The sequence below is a fragment of the Salminus brasiliensis genome, chromosome 13 (assembly GCF_030463535.1).
Source record: "Salminus brasiliensis chromosome 13, fSalBra1.hap2, whole genome shotgun sequence".
NCBI lineage: Eukaryota > Metazoa > Chordata > Actinopteri > Characiformes > Bryconidae > Salminus > Salminus brasiliensis.
The window spans coordinates 34,632,161-34,646,610 of NC_132890.1; the positions used below are offsets into that span (position 1 = coordinate 34,632,161).

General features: G+C 48.3%; 1 protein-coding gene across 5 annotated transcripts in view; it reads right to left on the reverse strand.

Moving 5' to 3' along the window:
• kirrel3b (kirre like nephrin family adhesion molecule 3b) overlaps window positions 1-13,548 on the reverse strand; it is a 286,358-nt gene extending 272,810 nt beyond the window's left edge. For all 5 annotated transcript variants that reach the window (XM_072694719.1, XM_072694717.1, XM_072694716.1 and 2 more), the window contains exon 1: window positions 13,116-13,548. In XM_072694719.1, coding sequence (XP_072550820.1) covers window positions 13,116-13,158 — 43 coding nt within the window. In that variant the 5' untranslated portion in view covers window positions 13,159-13,548. The remainder of the gene's footprint in view (window positions 1-13,115) is intronic.
• Window positions 13,549-14,450: the final 902 nt, after the last annotated feature.

Here is a 14,450-nt window from a genome sequence, read left to right on the forward strand (position 1 = left end):
GGTCTTGTAAATCTCCAGGACCAGAACTGGACACCCCTTCTCTGTAATGTCCATCTAATTCAAGTAGTCACTCCAACAAATCACTTGATGGCAGTGGAAGACTCCAGAGGACTCTCCAAAGTGTGTGAGTTTATCACCCACAAAAATAGCAGCATGGTACAATGTGCAGAGATGCCGTCTGACGTTACCCCTTTGACATTTAGAATAAAAGTGTCCTCTTTTAATTAAAGTCATGGATTAAAAATAAGAAAAAGAGGAAGAAGAAGAGGTCAGTCCAGTCATAGCAACGATCTTGGTAACACTTCCTATGAATCTGCTGTACACACAGTGCATTAGAAATACATTTATAATGTAATCTACAGCATATGTGATTACTAACAATGCCCTGGATAAGCCTCTATAACTGTTTATGAGTAATAATAGATACAGGCCTAACACATTGTCGCTAGAACTACTTATGAGCAATTATGCAGGCTCATGGCAGGCATTATGCACTCATAATGATTCACAAGAAGTGTCACAGTAGTCTTCAGTTCCAGTCCTGGGTGGCCTAAGAAGTTCCGTGGACCAATTTTAGTTTTGCTTCCTTTGTCATTACAAGTAATAGCAGGAATCACAACACATTTCTCCCCCCCTCAAAGTGGGTAATTTGCCTGTGTGACAACCACAGCTCCACCACCCACCATCTTTTCATCCACCTCAACCCTTTTCTCCCTCTTCCTCTCGTTTGATCTCTTCCTCCCTGATAATTTTCACTTGATTTTCGCTGGGGTGTTTGTTCACAGCGGTCTGTCGCTCTAATTTATTAGAGACTATCGCTCTGCTTTGGCACAGATAAATAACCCACACACACAAACACATGCTTGCCTGCACACACAAGTGTTTCTTTTTTTCCCACTACATGGATAGCTGTCCTACATAATTTGGGAGTAGGGGAGCGGTGGGTAGCAATGAGGGAAGTCCCGGTGGCCCTGCTTAGAGCCGCTGTGTGATGGTGCCGGCCCACGCCACTGACGTGCTGCGCTTGCCTCACCTCGAGGGGCTAAAATCCACTCAGGTTGAAATCTGGTTCAAGCCTCCGCTGGGCCTACCACTGCTCGAGTGCCATCATTAATTCAGCGCTAACAATTCCACAAGCCACGGCTCCCCATGTACTTTACTTTCCTTCGGTTTCTCCCTCTCTTTCTTGCTCCCTCTCTCTATGTATTTGTCTCTCTGTCTCCGTCCCCAGCTTCATCTATTCTCTTTCTCCCTGTTGGCCTATGGGTGGTAGCCACAGCCTCATTGCTGCAGCTGCTTGTGCCGCTGCTGCCTGTACCCATTACTAAGCCCCAGTGCCACACACATCATATAATCCTAGGCCTACTGAATCATATGATGTGCACCGAAAGACGTCCAGAATAAACATGTTATTAATGACACAGATCTACTTATATCCACATTAACCAACATCTATTACCTTCACGGTGAGGGGGGGAAGAAAAAAGAAAATTACAGCTCGCCCTGACCGTGTTCCTTTTCATCGCCCCCTCTCATTACGGTGAGCGGAGCATCAGGGTGCCTCTCGCTGGCTGCTCCACACTCCGGCCGGTTGCCCCTTTAATTGGAGCCCGTCCTTTTGATGGGGGCCGCGTTTTTCCATTTTCGCCCTCGCGGCGGCCGACAGATGAGGCTCATAAAGGTGATGGAAAGTACTATGAAGGGGATGCCATTTCCAGCGAGGATGCCTCAAAAGGGCCCGGGCATAAAGAAGGGGACCCTACAATGCCTGCTCTCTGCCTCTCATCTCGTGCACTGGATGTGTCGTCTGGCTTTGTTGCTGCTTTACAAGATGAAAGCTCGCTTGTTTTGCAGCCTTCAAACAGAAGAGGCAGAGGGGCCCTGTGAAAGTCACTTTCGTGGCTGACACTTTAATCCCGGGCTGCGTGTGTTACGTCTGCACAGTCAAACGAAAGCACAGACAGGCGGGAAAGGTGCTAGGGCCGCTCCTTCATATTTCGTTTGAAGCCTCGCACAATGGGAGCGGGGTCGCGCAACACGTGGCGCCTCATTAGCTGATGGCCCTCGCGCTTTCACTCGGTCAAACAAAGCACTAGTCTTCTTCCCTGGGCCCTGAGTCAGAGCCCAGATTCTACACCAAAAGCTTGTTTGGAGGAACAGAAGGAGAGATGGGTCTGAAATGTCTTAACCATCCACTCGAGGGAAATAGGGGGTAGCGCCAACCAATGGCAAGGGCTTGCCAACATGCCACATCATGAACCATTAGGGGTGAATCAGAGAGGCAGCAGTGGATAGTTGATCACAGGTTTGTGAGTTTGATACCCAGGTCCACTAAGCTGCCACTTCTGGACCACTGAGCAAGGCTTCTAACTGGCTGACCCATGTCCTATGAAGCTGGGAAATGCGAAGAGAAGAATTTCAAAGAAGTCCATAGAAGAGGCTCCAGCCTGCAGGAGGTGCAACCCCCCCTCAACCCCCCACCCATCCCAAAAGGCACTTGGATGAAATCATTCAAGTTTAGCAAGCAAGAAATGATGGGTTGCCAGACGGTCGCTGTGCTGTCCCCCGGAAAAGCGCCTTTTACATTAAAAGAAGTAAATAATTCACAGCGGTGACGTCCAGAGACCCTGCCATGTCACAACGTGGGTTAAAGGCTCCAGGCTTGAGCACTGCTGACACCTCAGAAAGCCTTGTGTCGCAGAGGGCCGTGATTTAGGAACCCAGCGGCCCAGCTGCATATTTAAGTAGCGCCTGTGTTAGTGTCAGCCACACTTGTTTGCCGGCTCTGTGCTAGTCCCCTCCGACACCATGAGCATCAAGCAGACCACGCGAGGCGGTTAGTGCTTCTGCTTGCTACAGCAGTCACAAAACATCAACTAGCATTGTCGCTTCACATTTTTATTTATTTTATTTTTTTACCCTTTTTCCCTCAATCCCCAAAGCGAAAGCATGCTGGAGTCATAACAGAAGAGACGGCCAGCACTCCATGAAAAGGCCTTTTAAGCCACAAGCTAAAGCTGTTACGTGTCAGATACCGAAACAATATGTGGTAATAAAATTAGCATACAAAGAATGAGTGGCATAATCTCATTCCCATTTGCTGGTACAAACACACACACACACACACACTCACTCGCGCACATCAGTGGCGGGGATTACCGTGGCGGTTTTCAGATACCTTTAATTTGTCACAGCAATCCTTCTCCCTTTGAGTTTCTCCCCCAGCTTTGTGCCGAGATAGCTTTGTTTACCTTAGGAGGTATTGTGTTTTGATGTACTTAATCAGACAACAATTAGATAACATAGCCTTTGGAAGGGAAGAAAATCCCTCCGAGGCTTGCCGGAAAACTGCAGCTGTTGGCTTACCTAAATACCTCAAACACGCTGCTTTGCTTCCCCCACCTCTCCCCAAAACCCCTCAGATACTGTTTGCTTTTCTTCAGAGGGTTCTCTTCCTGCTGAAAAACTGTCTTGTTCACCGTCTACCTCGCTGCTGCACTCTCTGCGCCGCTCCCGGAGAGCGCGAATGCTCGTGGAGAGATTCATGTTTTCCCTCAAAAACATTCACCGATCACACACAATCCAGGTTTTCTCGAACGCTGCAAGGTCAAGATAAAATGGGTCTGGCATTTTTGTGGAGCCCTGAGCCCTTGATGGCTTATTTGCAACCAAGAAGTTCCAGCACCATCAACAGTTCAACAGTCCAGGCCCAACAATTCCACAAGCTCCATTCCGATTGCGCTGTTCTTTGCATCATCCCTCTCGCGCTCGCTCTTTCTCTCTCGCGCGCAATAAAAGTGCTCTCTTCCTGTACTCTGCCGACCTCGCATGCGTTAAGTGTTGACAACACACACTCAGAACCTATCATCTCCCTCTCTGCCATGGCCCCCGTATCTTTTATATGGCTACAGTCCACTTTACTGCCATTACGCAGCCCTTCATGGTAACATTATCACTCAAGATAAGGCTCTAATAAACTGCACTCTCTTTTAGGGGGCACTCTGCTCTTAATCCAATCTTGAAGCCAGGTTTTAGCACCAGCCTTCCCAAGACCCTGCTGCACCCCCCACCACCACCTCCCTCCCCTCCTCACCATCTTCCCCAAGTAATGGCCGTGCAAGGCTTCACACCCTAGAAGTGTAGTTAACCCCTTCTCCAGTCAGCAAAGCAGCTTCCATCAGCATCATGGACAAGGCGATAAAATTCCATTCAAGAGGAGGAGGTTCCTGTGTAGGAGAGCGGCAGGCAGGCAGGCATGCAGTGCCGCTCTGGGTCGGGCCAGTAGGAGCCAGGCCAGCAGGGGCTGGGCCGCGGCCAAGCCCGTGAGCAGCACGCCAGCAGCTCCTGTGCGACTCGCTGATTTGCTCTAATGTCCCCTGAGGACTGAGCAATGACCAGTGTCGATTCGCCTGGGAGGCCAGCCAGATTGAAACCCCTGCCAGAGCGCTTGAAAGGATAGCAAATCATTTAACCGCCCCCGATAGCACATTAGCATTTTTTCCGCCGCCACACAGGCATGGAATACTGCCACAGCATAAAACTGTGCTTGAGCCGAAGCTTGGGGAACGCAAATAGAAATTTATTTATTTGCATGTTTATTTATATATAGACAGATTATTATTATCTACAGACACTTGGATAAATAAACATATTAACCAATACACAGATACAAAGACAAGAGAGATAAGAAGGTGCACTCATTACTGACATCGGTCGAATGAATGGGATGCTCTGGAGCAGCTGCACATGAACCTGAGGCCACCATGCTCCACCAGTGTTTTGTTTTTGTTTTTTTTCCTGGAGTGATGGACTGTTGGAGTTGCCAGGGATTTTGGAATCCAGGAAAATATATTGGACTGGGCCCCAAAACTCCCCACAACATTTTTTTGGGGGGGCCCTGTCAGTCACAGGCCCTTAGAATCATCCTAACCCCCCACAGCGTTCATTCACCGCCATACACCGCCTTTAAGATGAGCTGCAATGGAATTTGTGATCCAGAACTGATCACCCAACATCAGTACCTGATCTCACTAATGCTCTCCAGGCTAAATACAAAATCCAAAATCAAGTGAGAAGCCTTCTAAGAAGAGCAGTGGCTGTCTGGGGTAGGACTCTTAATGAAGGCCCTTGATTTGTTTTTGAAATATTTGAGGAATTTGGTTTTAGATTATTTACCACCTGCATACATTTATGTAGTCAATTGAGCCAACCATAAAAACTGTGCTATTTCTGCTGTTAAAAACCTGAACTCTGAGCACTATTTATCTAATTATTTTGCAATGTGTGATCTTACAAAGCCAAACATTGTGATTCAAAGAACAATAATAGATGCTTGCCCTTCCAAACTGTGCTCTGAATGTGATCACACACTCTCAGACAGAATCCACACTCAGTAAACTCAGTAAGAAATATGGGTCATCTTGCTGAGTTAGTTATGTAGCAATAGAAAATGCAGAACTGCTACATGTTTCTTTGTCTTCTAGGTCCAGTACTGGGTTCCTTGAGTCCATTGTTAGATCTGTACCTTTCCTTAGTACAGTAGCGCAGGTGATGCTCAGGTGAAACCCAACCAAATAATTCTTTATTCATCATAAATAGTCTTGTGCAAATAGATACACTGTTATCTAGTTGCTGAGTAGGTGGATTAGGGCTACATCATGGCACTACTTGTATTGTTTTGTTTGGTTGAATGTTTCCCAATTTTCTCTCAATCAGTTGACCCACTCGATCGTAACTCCCCAGCACCACCAATGCTCCCAACACTAGGAGGGTAAAGACTTAACACAGTGACACATGGAAAGCCAGCCACCACTTCTTTTCACACTGCCACCGATGCAGCATTGCCGGGCAGCCGACGCGCTCCGAGGAAAGCACCAGGTCCCCAACTAAGAGATGTCTCTGCAGGCTAACATCGCTTTTATGACTGATGAGGGGACTGAGAGCATCATCTACCCACCCGGAGAGAACACGGCTAATTGTGCTCTCTCATGTTCCGGCTGCTGATGGTAAAACGGCATGGTTTTGGGATTCGAACTAACAATCAGGACCATAGTAGTACTGCATTTAATTTCCCGGAGCCCAAAGCAATGCGTGTGTTGGAACAAAATGCTTATAAGTTTATAAATTAGAGCTGCTTCAGTTACTTTAACATAACCTTACTTAACCTGGTATGCAATGATCCTGTATGAAGTGATCCCTGCAGGCAGGGCTGCTCTTGCGGTCTGTTGTCTGCCAACACAGCATGTCTATGTGTGCGTGATTGGTGAAGCAGGCCAGGACAGAAAGCGCAAGGCATGATAAGCCAGGTCCAGGGGCTTCTCGGTGAGCCATCAGGGTCCAAAGGGAATTGAGAGTGTGCTTCCAAATGCAGCTTTCCATCTGACACGAGCTTCCCTGCCTGGTGTCAAACACTTGCGTGTGCATTTCCTGCAACAAACGCTCTAATTATGCTGCCGAAATGTGGCGCCAAGCCAGGAGAAACAAAGAGAAAGAGCGCGAGAGCGAGAGAGAGAGGGCACTTATATCTCTGCTTCTCTGTCTATGCAGTAATCCTACCTTCACTGGGCTAATTAGATGTGTTAGCATGGCGGAGAGAGATGGGGCTACATTTGGGTTCCGATTAGAGAACACCTGGGCTAACACATCCACATGCCACTGGCATGTTGGCTAGCTTTCACATTGCACGTGTGAGAGACTGGTGAGTTGACTGGTCAAAGTTTGGGCGGAAGTCGGGCGCTAGGATACTGTTGCTTTTTAGAGGTACTCTGGCTGATATAAGATGCTTGATAAATGGGCCAGATCAAATGAAGCGATTCAAGCGGCAGCTCCTTCTTCAACAATTATCCCCATATCCCACTGTGAGGACTTCTTGCTCCAGCGAGCCCCTGGATACGGTGCTCGCCATGTCATGTCACTCAAAGACGAGCCTGTACGAGCCTGCGCTAGACATTTAGACACACATACACATACTGAAATCCTTTCCTCTGATAATGTGATTGCCTCTCTGGTGCTTTGATAAACGGATCTAAGGTGCCTCTGGTCCTCTGGGTTAAGGGTGATCTGAGCAGCAAGGCTCAGGTCCTGCTGTGCAAAGCCATTTCTTGACACGCCGGTTTTCCTATTGCAATAGTGAGGCCCATATTCCTACCCACATCCTCCCAGCATTGGCACAAGTTGAAAGTGTGATTAGCATTTATGTAGCTGTGCTAAGTTCTGGGTCTTAATTGGCATTGCACTGCAGAGATCCAGCCCACCTTGGTCACCCTCCCTTCCCACACACCTTCCCGTACATGTATGACTTTCATGGGACGAGGGTTGGAAGGCACAGAGAGCGAGTGGGCAAGAACCAAAGTGAGACAGCCAGGTGTAATATTGTACTGTCCCAGAAACTTCCAGTAAAGCGCTCTCCAGCCCTTATCGGATCGGCAACCCAATTCCTCATGTGCCTGCTGTACTGGCGCGTGAAATACATCTCAGCCGCCTCCACCAGCAATCCTGTCGGCCCATTTACCGCCGCTTTACTCGGCCGACGTGCCCATCGCCTCGCAGCGCACACAACATTATATCCAATCCGCCATGCAGGGACAAGTGATTTATGCCCTGCAATAACGTGCGGACTGTTCGGACAACAATATCCAAACTGATTATTTTGCACACAGCTCTGCTCCGGGAGATCGCTATGAGAGTGGACTTTCAGTCTAAATAAAGCCGTGGGCTGGCGCACTGGGCCAAACAAGCTCTCGGAACAGAGGACCGGTGATTCAGAGGTCTGCTTCACAGCAAAGAGAAGCTCGAAAATAGAGCTAGTAAACAATCCCAGAAACGAGGAGCTCACGCCTTTGATTTTATTTACCATTTCAGTACATTCCCTGCCACCACCACCACCACCACACCCCCCCCTCTGCCCCCTTTTCTCTTTCTGTCTCTCGGCACAAACAGGAGTTTAGCCCACTAAGCAGAGAGAAAAACATCTCTCGGCCGCTCTTATTCTTGTGCATTAGGCTGCAATTTAGAAGCCATTAATCCCTGCCTTAATCTGTCCCGAAATCCCAGGCGTGTCCCGAGGAGGCCACACTTGTCCCATCCTCCCTCCCTCCCTCTCACCACCCAGCAAGGATTCGTCGAAAGAGCCCGCGCCCTCCTTTTTTCCCTCCTTCCAACCTTCCTTAAGGAATGAGGGAGGAGTCAACAGGAACACTATCGGGGGAAGGGAACGACAGGTGACCTCGTGATCGTGGCAGCATCTGGTTGAATTACTTAACATTGCGCCAAGCAGACGTGTAATCCAGGATAATGCCTGATTCATGAAGAATGCACCAATCTAGATAAACCTAGCAATCCCGCTCATATTCCGCAAGAAGAGATCCAACAGTGGGATGGTGAGGGTGGGATTGCAAAGGCTCTGAATGGATGTGAATGGGGTGAGAGGGAGGGACAAGGAAGGAAGGAAGGAAGGCAGGGGGCAGCGAGGACCTTTTAGGGCCTCATAGCATAGTTAAGAGCACTGATTTCATTCAAGCTTAATTATGTCCAGTAAACCCTGCACTGTTTATGCGGATGGCTTCCAGCGAAAGCCGCTCTCGCCGGGTTTCAGGAACCAGTGCCAAATGAATATACATCTCCCCCTGACCTGAATCTGGAACAGCAAAGGTTTAGTAAACCACAGAGGAGCCAGTAGCTTCACAACCTCACTCTTGGGCTCTGACTGAAAAGAAGGGAATGAGCAAAGTACGAGGGCATAATATCGCTGATTATGGATCGCGATTAAAAATGACAGTCTTATGTCTCCCTATCTGGCCATTCAATTAGAGGGCGACTGCTGTCCGTTAAGCCGGAGAAGCAGTTTTTCTTTCTTTCAAGACATCCCACTCCAAGCTAAAAATACACTTGAAAAAAAAAAAAAAAACATGCTAGCTTTCAGCATATGGCGCTTTCATGCACAGTCTTAACGTTTTAGCAAAAGAAGATTCCCAGGAATAATGCTCCGGGAAAGGGAGGGGAGGCAGAATTCGTCATCCAGGACCACCCTTCTTTCTGGAGAAGCCGCTGGCGGTTAATCCACCGAGCGGGGATAGGAGAGCCCGGGACGGGATTAGATGTAATCTAGGGTGACACAGAAAAAAGCAGTTGGAACGAAAGGCGTTTAAGGAGGACCACAGTGGACAGAAACCTAGAAAGAGCAGGTCATCACTTTTTGTACTGGCCTATTGAGGGGTCAGGCTGTGAGACTGCTGTTTGTGAAGCCCAGTTTGAGAAAAACGGTGAAGAGTGGGGCTCCACAAGATCCTCAGGGGGTTTAGTAAACAAAAGACCTAAATCAACAAAGCCCAAACCCCCGAACTACAGTGTTCCAAATGGCGACAAAGGGGAAATCAGACGGCGTAGATGAATAATAGATCAAGGGAGCGTTCGCAAGCATCGGGCCGCCTTTGCGAGCATCAAGACTGCGGATGTGGGTATGAAATTAATCAGCAGGACTGGACTATAATGAATCGACGTTCTGCCGAATGACTGAGAGATCCACAAACCCATTGCACGGAATTGGATTATGATGTGTCATAATTCGTGTCCTTTGAAAAGCTTGTGGAAGTTGCAAATGATTATTTACCCAAGTCGTGACAACAACAGGATGAGGGATGAGATTGCCGCACGCCCTTCGAGGCAGACCGCCGATATTAGGACGCTCGGTCTCTGTGTTTGTACAATGCAGCCGAGATTCGCTGAGAAAATCCGAAACAGCCAAAAGTGACATTTTAATTACCAGGCTGCGGAGTATTCAGACCGGGGCTTAGCAGTGGGAAGAGTCAGAGAGGAAGATAGAGAGTGCGAGAGCGGGAAAGGAGAAAGAGAGAGCAACAGAAATAAGAGAAAATGAAGAGAAAGTGACAGAACAGAGAAAGAGAGCGAGAGGGAGAGAGAGCAGCACTGCCCCCAGTGGATAGTGGATTCGCTCCTGTCAGCATGTCTGCTTAGAGCAAGAGAACGTGGAGCGCGAGAGGTAGAACGCGAGTGTGCATACTCGCACACGCACACACGCATACTGAGAAGAGGTCAAGAACTCTTTTGACTGTGTCAGCTGAACATTCATAGATTACCGAGCACGAGTTTACTCCGCGAGGACGCGAGAGGAGAATTACAGAAAAGCCTTCTGAAGGGGAGATAAACTGACAGCTACACAAACTGGGGAGCGGTACAGGTAGATCAAAAAAGGAATGAAAGACGGGGTGGGGGGGGATGTTTTGAAAATGGTGTAGGATCACAAAGAGCGAGGGGGAGAGATGGTCGAGAGAGAGAGAGAGAGAGAGGGAGAGCGCGAGAGCAAGGAAACAGAAAGAGATAGAGAAAGACCTTGGACAGACAGCTTTGCCTGCAGAGCCTCGGTACTCTGTTCTTCACTCCAGCAAGCTCACGGCCTGCTGTGCACCATCAGTCACTTCTCCCGACCAGGTGTGTGTGTTTGTGTGTGTATTTGTGTGACTGTGAGGGAAGGTGCCCTATATATACCCTCAGCACTTGACAAAAACTCAATACTGACTTTTCTGGGCTCCGGCAGTAGCTATCGGACTTTCTCTCCCTCACGCTCATTCTCTCTCGCTTTTCTCCCCTCGCGCCAAACAAAAGGTTTGGCTGCCTCACTCCCTTTCTTTCTGCTGACGCCGTCGGCCTCCATAAACAGTGCAATAATTTGTAGAACACAATTTAGCTGCGAGGGAACAGGGCCTCGCGGGACGGCGCAGCAATGCAGATTCAGGCTGTTATCTGGTGTTTACCTGCCTGGGCTGCTCTTTCCTTAAATTACCACAATAACACACTCAGAGCCATTCCCAGAGCGCTTTCCCTGAGCTGGGGCAGCAGCTGAGGACCCGTGCGGTGCCACAACTCAAGACTCAAGTTTAAGTCGTTTAGGTCATTACTGGATATCATGTCTGTGCTGCAAAAAAAATAAGGCAAGGGCGTAAGTGAAGGTATGCTGTAGGTGTCGGCGATGTGGATTACGAGATGCTTTGGCTTATTTCTGTATAGTTTGGCTTCTGTAAAGCAAGCTTATTGCACCAGCTGGTCATTACTGGACCAGTGTTAGGTCATTTTATAGGTTTAAGGGAATTAAAATAACTAAATCTGTTAGGAAAATATGAAAATTTGGGACAGAAGAGATGTTTTTTCAGCGAATATTAGCACCGGCAAAGTAAATACAGCACTGTACTACATCTTTTGCTTGGGTATAATCTTGATAAATTGCAGATTTCCCAATCCTTGTCCAGGATTATGCCAATCCTAAAAGTTTTAGAGCCTTGCCTACCTAACACACTCACTTCATCTCCGGAATTAATTAGTGAATTAGCTGGATCGGGTCTGTTAGAGCAGGGAAAACATCAGAATGCACAGGGCATGCTGACTCCAGAATCAGTAATGACCAGTGAGAGCGAAAGGTCTGTGGGTAATCAACTCCCTCACTAGTTCTGTAGTTCCTAAAGTTCCCAAACTGAGCATTATTTTAAATTAAACACAGTCAGATTTTATTACGAGTAATTCTGACTCCGTCCCTGAATAGTTCCATAAGTCACCAGCCTCAGCGATTCGTTCCTGCAGAGATAATCAAGCCAGCTCATCCAAATCTAGCTCTTCCCACCCTCTTCAATCAGCTCTCCCTGCTGCTAAACAGCTAACGAACAAATAACCTAAAAATAAACCGGAATATCAGGAGGAAACCTGTGGCAGCTGATCCACAGACTTAACACCGGATCAAAACCACGTCAGCCTCTCGAGGCATGATCTCCTACTTCTCCACTCCACTTCGCTTGTAATAAACTTGTGAAGGCAGACTTGTGTCAATCTTAAATTAGCATGATGCTGCGAGTCTGCGAACGCAACTCTGCTGCAACGCTCACCAAAAAACAAAGGTTTTCTTGTCACACGGCTCCATATTAGCGGCTGGCGGGGAAATAATGAGCGCTTGGGAATGAAAAGAAAACTTTTCATGAGCCCAATCATTACGTCTGCGCTGGGCTTCGGGTTGCGTGTGCCGTATGATAATCGCGACTCCTTGGATGCAGGCGGAGAGACCCAGGGAGAGGGAGCTATGCGAGCGAGGGGAAGGGAGAGAGGAGGGTGAGGAAAGACGAGTCGACAAAGAGAAGGAGAGAGAGCATGAGCAAGCGAGAGCATGAGCAAGCGAGATTTTGAAGACATGCTGGGGAGGATTGCTCCCCCCCCTCCATCCCTCCCTCCACCTCCCAGTCTCCAACTGTCAAAGCTCTACAGCTACGCGCCTTCGGAGCAGACAAGGCACGACTTGGCTCTTTGTTAATACCGGATTTGAAGTGGACAGCCTGCACGCACACACACACACACACACACACACACATTCTCCCAAGCACACACATACTCTGAAGTAGTCCAGTTGTGCTGATCGCCCATCGCGAGAGGGGTCACGCTCTGAGTAGAAGCCATGGGGTCACTCTGACCCTGGCACACTTTGGGATTAGCCAACACTCCTTTTCTGGGTCAGTAACTACCAGAACAAGAGGAACAATTGACCAGGAATGTCAGACCCCTACTTCTACAAGTTGACCCAGCCTGACCCAACCCACATGGGATGGGGGTGGGGGGTGGAGTTGTTGGGTCAATGAGAGGCTGTCTCAAGACAAGCTTTCAATGCTTCTACCTCGAAATCCAGATGACAGATGTATCAATCAGATGGGTGTAGAGTTGCCAGTGATGTGCTCTGTGAGGCGAGTATGTGGTCAAACACATGTACTAGTGAGGCAATAATCCTGACAATGGTGCCTGCCACACTTCGGCTGGTGTCCGATGGCTGATGGCACGGATTGCTCGCAATTGCAACGCTCAAGTGAAGGAACTGAATTAGGCTGGAGAAGAGTGAACAAGCAATGGGACCAGCTCGAGACGGACCAGCCTAACATGCCTGTGGCTGTTAAATTAGGCGACTCTGTCTAATCAGAGCCTCAGTCTGTCAACGACGTCTCTCAAGTTTAGCCGAAGACCTGTTCCGGCACCCTCATAAGTTCACGCATGGACAAGACAAACACATCACAGAAACAAACAGCCACGCTGGACAGCGCCGAAGTGTCCGAGACAAGATCCGAGCAGCTTACCATGACCCGTCAGCCACAGGAGCAGGAGGACCCCTCTGATCATCTTGTCGGAGTCGATGGTGGTGGTGTGGGGGGGGGGTTTGGTCTGTGACCTCTAAGGCTTTAGGTTAGGAGAGTGGGAGGGTGTGTGAGACCCAAAGAAGTTCTCACACGCTCACACACACCCACGGAGCAATCTTCTAGCGGTGGGGTGGCTGTTCTTAGTCCCTCGGTGAATCCTCTTAATGACGGAGCAGACGGTCGCCTTTTTTTTTTTTTTTTTTTTTTTGTCGACTCTGTGCTCTCTCTCTCTCTTTCTCTTTCTCTCTCTCTCTCTCTCTCTCTCTCTTGGGTTAGTCTACCCTCACTCTCCTGTTGATGTGCGGCCAGTCTCGGGGACTCTCGCTCTCTCGCGTCTTTCACACACTCTGCTGTTCCATTCTCCGAGCATCAGTGTCTCTCTCGCTCACCCTTCCCTCCCTCCCTTTCTCTCTCTCTCTCTCGCTCTCCCTCTCTCTCGCTCAGTGGAGGAGCCGGTGGAAGTCGGGGGAGGAGCTGAACAGAGGACCCGCCCCCCTCTGGCTGGAACCGAGCTGCGTTGAGCGTAGAGAAAGGCAGGGACGATCAGAGCTCATCTCTGAGTGAGAGAGAGGGGGAGAGAGAGAGAGAGAGAGAGAGAGAGAGAGAGAGAGGAGGCAGAGGATAGAAAGAAGGAAAAAAAGAAACTGGGAAAGAAAAGCAATTAGAAAAGAAGTGGAGAGAAAGCGGGAAAGGCGGAATTGTGAAAAAGAGAAAGGGTGAGATAAAAAAAACAAAGAAAAGATGCTAGATGTTTTTTTTTTTTGAAAAACTACAAAAAAAGAAATTAAAGAAATGGAGGGAAAAATAATTATGATAATAATAATAAAAAAAAAAACGATAAGTCAAAAAAAGGACAAATAAAAAATATGTGGATGATATAAATAGAAATGTAGGTGTACCTGGAAGAAATAATGAATTAAATAATGAATAAATAAACGAAACAAAGGAAAAGGTAAGGGTTAGAAAATGCAGAAAAGCAAAAAAAATGAAACCCAGAAAAGAATCTAAAAGCAAAGGAGAGAAGAATGCTATGGAGAATAACAGAGAGCAGAATAGAAAGCATGAGAAAAGGGGGCAGGCGAGCGGGCAGCTCCAATTAGCCTTAACAGGCAGCAGCTTGGGCCCTGGGCTCCTTACAGAGCAGACCCACAAACAAACAAAAGCGCAGCTTTCCTCTCTGGCACACTGCCCACTCGCAACCAGAGTAACGGGTCCTTCCGAGCCCAAACTGTGGTCAGTGCTGAGACGAGGTGGGAGGAGGGAGCGAACGAGGTT